Source organism: Pongo abelii, chromosome 10, assembly GCF_028885655.2.
Source record: "Pongo abelii isolate AG06213 chromosome 10, NHGRI_mPonAbe1-v2.0_pri, whole genome shotgun sequence".
NCBI lineage: Eukaryota > Metazoa > Chordata > Mammalia > Primates > Hominidae > Pongo > Pongo abelii.
Genome location: NC_071995.2, coordinates 26,441,665 through 26,455,180, shown reverse-complemented (window position 1 = coordinate 26,455,180; position 13,516 = coordinate 26,441,665). Strand labels below are relative to the sequence as shown.

The window sequence follows — 13,516 nt, the reverse complement described above, 5'->3', positions numbered from 1 at the left end:
TGGTCAATGATTTATGGTTCTTTGAACCCTTTAAACTAGTGCCTTCTTGACTAGTACTCTGTTTAGTAACAGGGCATTTCATTAAACATGGATCATTGATTGTCCTAAGAAACAGTATAAAATCTACACACAAAAAAATGGTTCAGTAGATGAACTTAGTTTTCCTATACTTATTTGTAGTTTTGTCTGAACTCTTTTTAAAAAAGCATTTTATTTTGGGATAATTTTAGATTTGCAAGGAAATTTACAAAGATGGTACAGAGAGTTCCCTTATGCCCTTTACCAAGCTTCTTCTAATTTAAACATCTTACATAATCATGATACTTTTGTATCTCTTTAAAATTGATCAATTCTTTTGTTTTCCAACTTTTAGGGTCCCAAAGCAAAAAAGGTACGTAGAATTTTTTTCAAAATAGATAGTTGTATAATCACTTACAGTGTATGAACAGAATATTTACAGAATTATAAAATATTTTTATAGTTTTAGTTTGTAGAGTTTACTAAGCTTACTTTTTAGACATTAATGCGGTTTAAATCATGGAATAATCCTTTACAACAATAGAACGCATTTCAAATTTGACATGAGAGTTCTAATTTCACAAATACTTTTTAAAATAGCTTTTAATTTTTACTTGTGTCTAGATTTGAGGCTTTTTGTTAATTCTGCTCTAGAAAATGTTGGATTAGGAACCCCTTTTGCTTCACTCCAGATACATATGTAAAATTTTAATTATAAAATGTTCTATGCCTTTAAAGTGAAGTCTAAGGTAATACAACTTTAAATGGGTTGCATGGTAACACATACTTGGTGGGTTTTTTTGTACTGTTTAGAAATTTGAGTTCAATAAACAATGTACCATTCTATATGTCCAGAATGCCTTTTTCTCTCTTCTTTATTTTGTAGATTTATACTTTAAATTAGAGTTTATAATCTATTGGCTGGCAGTCCAAATTTACCCTACAGACATATTTTGTTTGACCTTAGAAGTGTTTTTTTTTTTTTTAAATCCGTTGCCAACCTATTTTTATGCAACAATCTGATTTCCATCTATTCTTAAGAAATTGGAAACCTGATAACATTGGTTCTAAATAGTCCTGTAAGGCAACAATTGGCTGGGCTGAATAACAGCTACCCCTTTTAGGAATGCATAAAATCTTTGATTTGCCATAGTCTTGACCATAACCAAACCTCTTACTTTATTTACCTGCTTGGTCCCAACAGGGATTTGGGTCTGGAATGCCTGCTTTAAGGCATATCTCAAATGTCACTTCTCTGTCAATTTTCCCATTGTTCTCTGTTACAGATCAATTATACTCTGTATTTTCTTGGTTTTGTTTTGTTTTGTATTTTAGAGACAGGATCTCTCTGTCACCCAGGCTGGAGTGCAGTGGCATGGTCTTGGCTTACTGCAACTTCCGCCTTCTGGGTTCAAGCAATTCTCCCACCTCAGCCTCTTGATTAGCTGGGATTACAGGCGCGCGCCACCATGCCTGGCTAATTTTTGTATTTTTTGGTAGAGACAGGGTTTCACTTTGTTGGCCAGGCTGGTCTCGAACTCTTGACCTCAAGTAATCTGCCAGCCTCAGCCTCCCAGAGTGCTAGGATTACAGGCGTGAGTCACTGTGCCCGGCTTATACTCTATGTTTTCATAGCACATGCATTCGTGCATACCTCAGTTATAACCCTTCTATCATTTTATTGTGATTATTTATAATGGTGAGCTTTTCATGGTCAGGAGCGTCTCATATTTTTACATCCGTAATGTTTAGCACAGTGCCTGACAGATAGCAGAAATTCAATCAATATTTGTTGAATGAATATGCGAAACCCCATTTAATCTACCACCCTTAAAAACACTTGGGCTCTTTCCAGGAAATGTTTATATACAGTGTATTCAGTATTTATACAGTTAAACATTTCTTCAAGAAATACCATTGAGTGCCTTCTTTGTTTGCTTCTGTCAGTCACTTGGACCCATGACCAACCCGATATTCTTTTAGAAACTGTGGATATAACTGAACAAATTTATGAAGGCTCTGGAAGCATTCTTACGGGGGAAGCATTCTGGAGGGCCTGTGTGTCTCTATAGTAATTCATTGATTTGTGTGGACATTCATTTTGTGCTTTAGACTGTGAAATCTTAGAGGCATCATTTTAAATCTGAAAACTCATTGTTTTAAATTACCTTGGTGCTTTCATGATATACATGGGTGGGCTGTTACGTTGATAGTATTGTTTCTCTGAAAGAATGGTGAGATTCTTCCTATGAAATTTGAAACCAAACCCAGAGAAGAAATCGCTTACTTTTTTTTTTTTTTTTTTGAGACAGAGTCTTGCTCTGTTGCCCAGGCTGGAGTGCAGTGGTGCAATCTTGGCTTACTGCAACCTCCGCCTCCCGGGTTCAAGTAAAGAAATCACTTACTTTTTAATTATTTCACTTTTAAATATTGCAGTTTGGAGATGAGGTGTTCTATAAAGGGAATTTACAGTGTAGGTAGGAAAACGTTGAAGGATATATTTTATACTTTCTGGCTTTTTAAAGTTTTCTTAAGGGAAAATTAATAAACACACATGGTACAAAGTTAAAATAGCATTAAAAAATTGAAACTTTTCTTCCACCTGAGACATTTGATCTACCTTCCTGGAACCACTGTACATCTTTTCATAAATTTTCTAAACATTAAAGGGCACACGTACATACACACACACAGACCCCTTTTCTCCCTGCATATGGGAGCATTCTGCCCCTTCTATTTTTCACTTAATAATATTTTATTAATTATAGGACACTCATCTTTTTACATTTTAACATTACTGAAATTGAGATGTGTCTTATAATAGTATCTTACAGTCATTGTAGTCCTGGATTGACATCCACTTCTTCAACAGAAGATGTTTGTTTCTGTCTGTCAGTTGGGCTTTTTACCAGTCTGGTACTACTTAAATTCTATGCTTGAGGGTTTTGGACCACACCAATGGTATGAGTCAGACTGCAAATCCACATGAACTGGTTTGTGGTTTAAATTCTCAGGAATTTTTTTTTCTTCCTTCTACCAGTGTCAGAGTTGAGATATGCAAGCCTTTTTTTTTTTTTTTTTTTTGCTCTGCATTACTGTGTTGTGGGATTGTCTGTCTTTCCCTATATCCAGTAATATACAGGTGTCGCCTTTAACTGCCATCTTAGGCATCATTTCCTTTTTTGGGACATAATAAATACATCTTACATCTGATGACATCTTAGGTTCAATGGAGTAAGTATACCTTGGGGACCTTTTTGTTTTGGCATATTGAAATTACGTCACTCTTTTTCATGGCTGCATCGTATCTCATTGAAAGTATGCTACATGATTTATATGTTGGCCCTATTTTTTGCTATCACAATCAAGGCAGGAATGAAGAACCTTATATATACGTTCTTGCAAACATGGAAGAATATTTATTTCATTGATTTAGCAGTGTTCAAGGCATTAAGTGAACAGCTGCAAGACCAAGTTCCTGCCTTCATGAGGCTTACATTCAACTTGAGGGTGGGAAGTGAGACAGGAATATAAATAATATAATTTCAGGTAGCTTTTAATACATAGAAACTAAGAGGTCATGAAAAAATGTGGGGTAGGGCTAATGATGATGCTATTTCATATAATATGATTAAGGAAGTAAAATTTAAGAAGAGACCTAGGTGAAGCAAGGGAATAGGTTAGTAATTACCTGGGGGAATGAGTATCCTAAGGAGGAGAAACAGACATAGTTTAGAATGACCTTGGTGAAATGCCAGTGTGGTTAGAACAGACTGAGTGAGGTAGAAAGTGAAAGATAAAAACACGGCATGGAGACCGTGGTTAATGAGGAGCCGGTTTGTAGTTCATGGCCAAGTAAGCCATGGTAAAGTATTTGGGTTTTATTGTGAGTGTGATGGGCAGCCTGGGAAAGTTGTAAACAGAAAAGTGGCATGATCTGATTTACATTTTTAAAGGATCACTTTGATTGCCATGTGGAAAATTCACTGTAGGGGGACACAAGGGTAAAAGTAGGAGTACCCTTTAGGAATCCATTACAGCAGTCTGGGTTAGAAGTCTTCAAACAGAGAAGTAAAGCATACTCTGACAGGTGTACAAAGGTTTTCTAAGGATACAAGGACACAGTCTTATGGAAATCAATCTTCAGATGATTGACTTCCATGTTTACCTTTTCCTGAGAAAATGTAGTCATACATTAAAAAAAAAACCCTGCCTTTTTACCATTGCATCCTCCTCTGTCACAATCACCCTTCTTACAAAGTAAAGCTTATCTGTTCTCTACTCCCATTCTCACTGTGATTCTTTGCCCTTGGGCCTGGGATGTGAAACCTTTAGACAATTCAAAACATTGATGTTGGCAAAGCTAACATCAGACACTAAGGACTTCCTGTTTTTGTCTGCCTTACCTGTCTTTTTGGAAGTGGTGAAATGTGTCATTAGAAGTATTGAGATATTGTGAATTTATACATATGGTAGTGTGAAGTGGTGATCATTTTTGTTTAGTTACATTGCCCATGAGATTATTATCAGATTATGGTACCAAAGAGTATATCAAGTTACATTGTGAGAGATTTTTTGGTATTATCATTTGATAATAATCAATGTTTTGGTACCAGTCTACAAAGATAATATAATTAATTTTTTAATGAAGAAAGATTAGTGTATTAGTAAAAATGTGAGTGCAATATTTTTACGCAGATTTCAAAGTTGCCTTTTGAAACTTCACATAATTTAAATTAGTATTGTTCATTGCAAAAGTTAGAAAATTGTGTAAGACTATAGAAAAGGTTATGATACCTGATGTACGTTCAAAAACCCATCACTGCATTTATATTAATATATTTTTATCAGAAACCACTGTACTTCACAGAATACATGAAATACAGAAAACAGTGATTAGACTATGAGAAGAATTGCCTTACAAATTGATGAATACATAGATGATTCCAGTTAGACTCAGTTAATAATTTATGACTTTTCTTCCAGTGAAGAAAATGGCATTATTAATACAAATTTGATGTTCAAATTACTGTTTAGGAATACAACTGTAAAGAGATTTTACAAAACTTTTCATACTTTATTTGAATTGATTGTATTTTATTTGATTGAAATCATGCTCAACTACCCCCAGGAATGGGACTGTAATGAATGGGCAAAAGGGGGGTGCTTATTGCTATAGTCTGTACTTTAAATTCTATTTTCATTTAGGAACACTGTCATCACAAACAGGCTTCAGTTACCAAAGATTGAGTCCTGGTTTTTATGGAGCATTCAGTGCTGACACTAAAATATAAATGGTATTAAGTTCAGGACATTAAAATTGCATCTTTTAAAAACAATATATGAGGGAATTAAATCAATTTACATCTGGCTCATAATCAAAAATGAGATAGGTTGCCATGAAGATGCATATCAACATATTTATTTGTACCAAAAAATGAAGTCAGACTGTCTGATAGAAAGTAAGTCTGATATGGCCATTTAGTTTAAGTTCGAAAACACTTTTGCCAATTAGGTAAATTGTAGACATTTTTTATACTTCAAATGAGCTAAATCTGCAGCTTTAAGATTTTGGTGAAAGTGATATGATAAAAAAATTATCAAAAATAATATTTTGATCTTTCTGGTTTCATTAATTTGAGACTTAAGATTTTTGGGACTGCCATTTCTGCTAAAAACAATAAATAGTGCTCACTACAATATATACAGATAGATCAAAGCTATCATCTTAAAAGCATTTAAGAGGCGATAATACAGGAAGAAATTATCAGGAAAAAACCTGAGTGAAGACATAAACCAAAGAAGTAATGGAAGCACTGCAACTGTTTTTGTTTTTTGTTTATTTTATTTTATTTTTGAGACAGGATCTTGCTGTGTCACCCAGGCTGGAGTACAGTGGTGTAATTACAGCTAACTATAGCCTCAACCTCCCAGGCTCAAGTGATCCTCCCACCTCAGCCTCCTGAGACTACAACCATGTGCTACCATGCCTGGCAATTTCTTTTTCTTTTTCTTTTTTTTATAGAAATGGGATCCCACTGTGTTGTCCAGGCTGGTCTCCAACTCCTGGGCTCAAGCAATTCTGCTTTGGCCTCCCAAAGTGCTGGAATTGCAGGCATGAGTCACCATGTCCAGTCCAAAGCAATTTTTATCATGAGGGTATTTGCAGAGCTGGGCAGAACTTGAGCTTTGGTCTTCATAGCAAAAATGAAAGCCAGACATTGGAATGATGTCTTCAATGTGCTGAAAGAAAATAGCTGCCAACTTAGAATTCTGTACCAGCTAAAATAAGTTTTCAAAAATAAAGGTGGAATAAAAACATTTTCTCACAAACCAAAACTGAGTTTGCCACCTGCAAAACAGATTATCTGTACAGTATAAAACAAAAACCATAATAAAAAAACATGTGGGTTTAACAGTAATTAAACTAAGATACATGACAATAAACATCCCAGATGTTTATCAGTTGATTAATTAATAAACAAAATTTGGTATATCCATGCATTGGAATATTATTTGGGCATAAGAAGGAAGTATTGATGCATGATACAGCATGGATGAACCTCGAAAGCATGCTAAATGGAAGAAGCTAGTCACAAAAGACCACATTTTACATGATTACAGTTATATGAAGTATCCAGAAGAGACAAATCTACAGAGACAGAAAGTAGATTCATAGTTTCCGTGAGCTAGGGATTTGGAAGAAGTGGAGAGTAACTACTAATGAGTATAAGATTTCTATTTCGGGGTGATGAAAAATGTTCTAAAATTGATTGTGGTGATGGTTACACAACTCTGTGAATATACTAAAAACCATTAAATTGTGTACTTTATATGGGTGAATTGCATGGTATGTGAATTATATCTCAATAAAACTATTGTTAAAAACATGCATGATAATACTAATGCATAATTTGGTACGGAAAGGACAGATTGAGTTAAGACATTCTAAAGTCATTGGGAAAGAGGATACAGGTCTGGATATAGTAGGCATATTTGTTGACTTTCTATAGTAGCCATTAAAATTACACAGTGTATAACTTCTAAACTGGTAGAGATAGCATAGTGAAATAATAAAAAAAAATCAGTTGAAAAGTTACCAAGAAATAATACAGAATAACACCCAAAAGTAAGATAGTAAATTTAAACCCAAATATATCAGTAAATACATGGAATATAAATGGATCTATTACTCTTGTTAAAAGAGAAAGATCGTCAGATGGGATAAAGAATAAAATCCAACAATAATCTTTTTACAAACAGCTACCTTAAGAATAAAGATTCCAGCAATTTGGGAGACTGAGACAGAAGGATCACTTGAGTCCATGGGTTTGAGACCAGCCTGGACAACATAGACCCCATCTCTACAAAAAGTAAAAAATTAAAAAAAAAAAATTTAAATACAGAAAAGTTGGAAGTGAAATGATGGAAAAAGTCATACTATACAAATTACTAGAAAAACAAAAGCTGATATAGCTGTATTAATATTAGACACAATAGACTTTAAGACAAAAAGCACTTCTAGAAATAAAGAGGGACATTTTGTGGTGATCAAGATTTTTGTTTATTTGTTTTGTTTTGAGCATTGGTTTCGGCAGAAGCCCAAATCCCAGCATTATCCAATATACCCACGTTGCAAGTTTGTTACATGGGGATATTGGCTGATGCTGGGATTTGGGCTTCTGGTGAAACCATTGCTCAAATAGTGAACTTAGTCCCAATATGTAGTTTTTCAGCCCTTGACCCTGCTCCCTCCCCTCTTTTAGAGTTCCCAGTGTCTATTGTTTCTACCCTTATGACCATGTGTACCCATTGTACTTATAAGTGAGAACATGCAGTATTTGATTTTCTGTTTCTGCTTTAATTCACTTCGGGTAGTGGCCTCTAACTATATCCATGCTGCTGCAAAGGACATAATTTCATTCTTTTTATGGCTGTGTAGTATGCTATGATGTATATGTACCTCATTTTCCTTCTTTCCTTCCTTTCTTTCTTTCCTTCCTTTCCTTTGATTCCTTCCTGTCTTTCTTTCCTTCTCTCCTTCCCTTCCTCCCTTCCTTTCATTCCTTTCTTTCCTTTCTTCTTTTCACTTTGTTTCCCAGGCTGAAGTGCAGTGGCATGATCTCGGCTTACAGCGGGCTTGACTTCCTGAGCTCAAGCGATCCTCCCACTTCAGCCTCTTAGGTAGCTGGGACCACAGACGTGTGCCACCACATCTAGCTAATTAAAAAAAATTTTTTTTAGAGATGAGGTCATTCTGTGTTGCCCAGGCTGGTCTTAAACTTTGGGGCTCAGGTGATGCTCTTACCAGGGCCTCCCAAAGCACTGAGATTACAGGCATGAGAGCCACCACGTCTGGCTTTTGTGTGTGTGTGTGTGTGTGTGTGTATGTGTGTGTGTGTAGACAGTCTCACTCTGTCACTCTGGCTGCAGTGCTGTGGCACGATCACAGTTCACTGAAGCCTTGACCTCCCAGGCTCAAGCGATCCTCCCACCTCAGCCTCCTGAGTAGCTGGGACTATAGGTTGTGCTACCACATCCTACATTTTCTTTATCCAGTCCACTGTTGATTAGGTTGATCCCATGATTTTGTTATTGTGACTAGTACTACAATAAAATATGAGTACAGATGTCTTTATTTATTTATTTTTTTTTTTGAGATGGAGTTTTGCTCTTGTTGCCCAGGCTGGAGTGCAATGGCGCGATCTTGGCTCATTGCAACCTCCGCCTCCCAGGTTCAAGCGATTCTCCTGCCTCAGCCTCCTGAGTAGCTGAGATTACAGGCACGCACCATCACGCCTGGCTAATATGTATTTTTAGTAGAGATGGGGTTTCTCCATGTTGGTCAGGCTGATCTCGACCTCCTGACCTCAGGTGATCGGCCCGCCTCGGCCTCCCAAAAGTGCTGGAATTACAGGCGTGAGCCACTGCGCCCAGCCTACAGGTGTCTTTTTGAAAAAAAAAAAAAAATTTTCTTTTCTTTTCAGCAGATACCCAGTAGTGGGATTGCTGGGTTGAATGGTGGGTTTATTTTAAATTCTTTAATAAACCTTTATACTGTTTTCAATAGGGGTTGAACTAATTTACATTCCCACCAACAGTTCCCTTTTTTCTGCATCCTCACCAACATCTGTCTTTTTTTTTATTTTTTAGTAGTAGACATTCTGACTAGTGTGAGATGATATCTCACTGTGGTTTTAATTGATATTTCTCTGATTAGTGATCTTGAGCATTTGTTCATGTGTGTTGCCACTTGTATGTCCTCTTTTGGGAAGTATCTGTTCATGTCCTTTCCCCACTTTTTAATGGGGCTTTTTTTTCTTATTGATTTAAGTTCCTTATCAATTCTGGGTATTTGTCCTTTGTCATATGCATAATTTGAAAATATTTTCTCCTATTTTGTAGGTTGTCTGTTGACTGTGTTGTTTCTTTTGCTATGCAGAAGCTCTTTAGTTTAATTAAGCCCCATTCATCAATTTTTGTTTTTGTTGCAATTGCTTTTAAGGTCTTACTAAATTATTTGCCTAGGCCAATGCCCAGAAGAGTTTTTCCTGGTTTTCTTTTAGAGTTTTTATAGTTTGAGGTCTTGGCTGGATGCAATAGCTCACATCTGTAATCCCAACACTTTGGGAGGCTGAAGCAGAAGGATTGCTTGAGGCCAGGAGTTCAAGACCAACCTGGGAAACATAGCGAGACCCCCACCTCTGCAAAAAATGAAAATAAAAAATTAGCCAGATGCAGTGGCATGCATCTGTAATTCTAGCTACTCCTGAGGCTGAGGTGGGAGAATTGTGTGAGCCCAGGAGTTTGAGATTACAGTAAGCCAGGATTCCACCACTGCACTCCCATTCTTTCCTGAATGACAAAGCGAGACTCTGTCTCTTAAAAAAAATTATAGGCCGGGCACGATGGCTCATGCCTATAGTCCCAGCACTTTAGGAGGCCAAGGCAGGCGGATCACCTGAGGTCAAGAGTTCGAGATCAGCCTGCCCAACATGGCAAAACCCTGTCTCTACTAAAAATACAAAAAATTAGCCAAGCGTGGTGGCAGGCGCCTGTAATCCCAGCTACTCAGGAGGTTGAAGGGGGAGAATCTCTTGAACCTGGGAGGCGGAGGTTGCAGTGAGCCGAGATTGCACCACTGGACTCCAGCCTGGACAACAAGAGTGAAAAAAAAATTATAGTTTGAGGTCTTATATTTAAGTTTTTAATCCGTCTTGAGTTAATTTTTATATATGGTAAGAGTTAGGGGTCCAGTTTCATTCTTCTGCAAATAGCTAGCCAGTTTTCCCAGCATCATTTATTGAACACAGTGTCTTTTCCCCATTGTTTGTTTATTTTTGCTAACTATGTCGAAGATCAGTTGGTTGTAGGTGTGTGGCTTTATTTCTGGGTTCTCTATTGTGTTCCGTTGATCTGTTTTTGTACCAATACCGTGTTATTTTGGTTGCTACAGCCTGTAGTGTAGTTTGAAGTTTGGTAATGTGATGGCTCCAGCTTCCTTCTTTTTCTTAGGATTGCTTTGGCTATGTGGGCTCTTTTTGGTTTCATATACATTTTAGAATTGTTTTTTCTAGTTCTGGGAAAAATAACATTGGTAATTTAATAGGAATTGCATTGAATCTGTAGATTGCTTTGGACAGTATGATCATTTTAGTGATACTGATCTTCTAATCTGTGAGCATGGATTGTTTTTCCATTTGTTTGTGCCATCTGTGATTTCTTTCAGCAGTGTTTTGTAGTTCTCTTTGTAGAGATATTTCACCTCCTTGGTTAAATATATTTCTAGATATTTTATTTTTGTGTGCATGGCTATTGTAAATGGGATTGAGTTCTTGATTTGCTTCTCAGCTTAAACGTTGTTGGTGTGTAGAAATGCTACTTGCTTTTGCATGTTGTATCCTGAAACTTTACTGAAGTCGTTTATCAGGTCCAGGAGGCATTTGGAGGAATCTTTACCATTTTCTAGGCATAGGATCGTGTTGTCAGTGAACAAAGATAATTTGACTTTCTCTTTTCCTATTTGGATGCCTTTTATTGCTTCCTCTTAACTGATTGGTCTGGCTAGGATTTCCAGTACTATTGAATAGGAATGATGAGAGTGGACACCCTTTTCATGTTCCAGTTCTTAGGGGGAATGCTTTCAGCTTTTGCCTATTCAGTATGATGTTGGCTGTGGGTTTGTCATACACAGATGGTTCTTATTAGTTTAAGATATGTTCATTTGATACCTAGTTTTTTGAGGGTTTTTTTAAATCATGAAGGGATATTGGATTTTATCAAAAGGTTTTTCTGTGTCTATTGGGATGATCATATGGTTTTTTGTTTTTAATTCTGCTTATGTGGTAAATCACATTTATTGATTTTCATATGTTGAACCATCCTTGCATGATGATAAAGACTTGATTAGCCAAGGAAATCTAATTTTAAATTTGTGTATACCTAATTACAAAGCCTTGAAATATACAATGCACAAATTCAGAGTACTACAGGGAGAAATAGACACATCCACAAATAGACACATCCACAATCATAGTGGAAGATTTTCTCTTTCAATAATTAATAGAATAGTGTTTAAAAAATCAGTAAGGATTTAGAAGATTGGAACAGCATGATAAACAAATCTGATGAATTAAACATATTTAGAACACCACACCAAACAAGTAGAGGATTCTAAGCACACATACATTTTCCCCCAAAATTGCTAGTATGCTATGATACAAAACTATTCTCAGAGTTCAGTGCATGAAAACAATTCAGAGAATGTATCATAATGAATATTATATTGAAGCTAAAAATAATTCAGTAGCAAACAGGAAGGTACAATATGCTTGGAATTTTTAAAACATTCCAAAGTGGGTCAAGAAGTAATATAATGGAAATTAGAAAATATTTTAAACTTATTGTTAAGGGAAATACTTAAAAATTTGTGGAATGTATCTAAAGCAATACTTAGAGGGAAATATGTAGACCTAAATATTTATATTAGAAGAAGAAAAAAGGCTAAAAATTAATGATCCTAGGTATCCTTCTTAAGAAGTCAGAAAAAGAATAAAACCCAAAGGAGAAGGAAGGAAATAATAACAAATATAGAAGGAAGGAGAAGGAGAAGGAAGGAAATAATAAGAACAAATATGGACATTAATAGAAAACACAGAATAGAGTGGGTCAGTAACCTCATATTCTTCAAGTCTTCACTTAAATGCCACCTTCTCCATGAGGCCAATCCAAACCACTGTATTTAAAATTGTGATTTCATCCCTTTCACAACTACACCAGCCATCTGAAGTCCCCCTACTTTCTTCCATATCACTTGTCACTCCTTAAAATATGATTTATTTTAAATTTTAGTATATTGTTTTTGCCTTCCTCTTTACATTTGAATTGTAAGTACAAGGATTTTTGTTTACTTATATATCTCAAATAAGAGGCACATGTTACCCTCTCAGTATTTATTGAATAAATGAACAAGCCACAGTAGATTTCTTTGAAAACTGATAAAATTGACAATTATCTGATATGCCAAGAAGAACAAAAGGCATAAATAATAAATATTAGGAATGAAAAGGGAGACATGACTTTAACAATAAATGACATTATTTGAGCAACTTTATGTGCCAATATATTAGAAAACTTAGATGAATTAGACAAATAGCCAGAAAAAAATTAAACTGTCTTCATGAAGAAGTAGAAAACCTGAATAGTCCTATAATCATTTAAGAAATTAAATCAGTGGTTATAAATATTCCCAGAAAGAAAATTCTAGGTCCATAAGTCTTTATTTGCTAGTTTTTCATTCAGAGGTAAAGAAATAATTTCATACTTAATACAGATTCTTCTAGAGCATGACAAAAGGGGGAACACTCCTTAAATCATTTTGAGTTACCTGGATAACCTGAAGATATTATGAGAAAGAAAAATGGAAGTGCATTCATGACACAAATACAAAAATCCTAAACAAAATGTTACCAGGCTCAATCTGGAAGATGATAATAAATCATGACACAATTCAGTTTATCCCAGGAAGGCAGAGTTGGTTTAATATGAGTAATTAAATAAATACAATTAGATTGAGTTAGAAATTCATTTAATGCACTTTACCATTTGATAGGTTACAGGGCACTTTCTTAGTCTGATAAAGATGTCCATATTTTCTAACACCTTTTAGATGAGCAAAAGTGCTGAAATTAACAAATACTGACTTGGATAATAATTGTGGGAGTGTAAATTGGAAATAATGATTGTGGAGGTGTAAATTAGAATAACTACTTTGGACAATTCATCTTTAGTAAAGTTGAAAACGTACGTACCCATCAGTTTTATTTCTAGTTACATACAATAGAAAACCCCTTGCAGACAGACACCAGGATAGATATATTCAAAGGTTTATAGCAGCATTAATGATAGTAAGAAACTAGAAACAATCCAATGTCTAGCAATAGAAAAAAGGATAAATAAATCAATGGATTACAATTCAGCAGTGAAAATATACAGCCAT

General features: G+C 35.5%; 1 protein-coding gene across 5 annotated transcripts in view; it reads left to right on the top strand.

Moving 5' to 3' along the window:
* The window catches only part of DNAI7 (dynein axonemal intermediate chain 7), a 93,974-nt gene that overhangs the window by 4,267 nt on the left and 76,191 nt on the right, over nucleotides 1-13,516 (top strand). For 3 of the 5 annotated variants that reach the window (XM_054526303.2, XM_024256077.3, XM_054526305.2), the window contains exon 2: nucleotides 374-391. The exons of the other annotated variants lie outside the window; for them this stretch is intronic. In XM_054526303.2, the coding sequence (XP_054382278.1) occupies nucleotides 374-391 (18 nt within the window). The remainder of the gene's footprint in view (nucleotides 1-373; nucleotides 392-13,516) is intronic. 5 annotated transcript variants of the gene reach the window in all.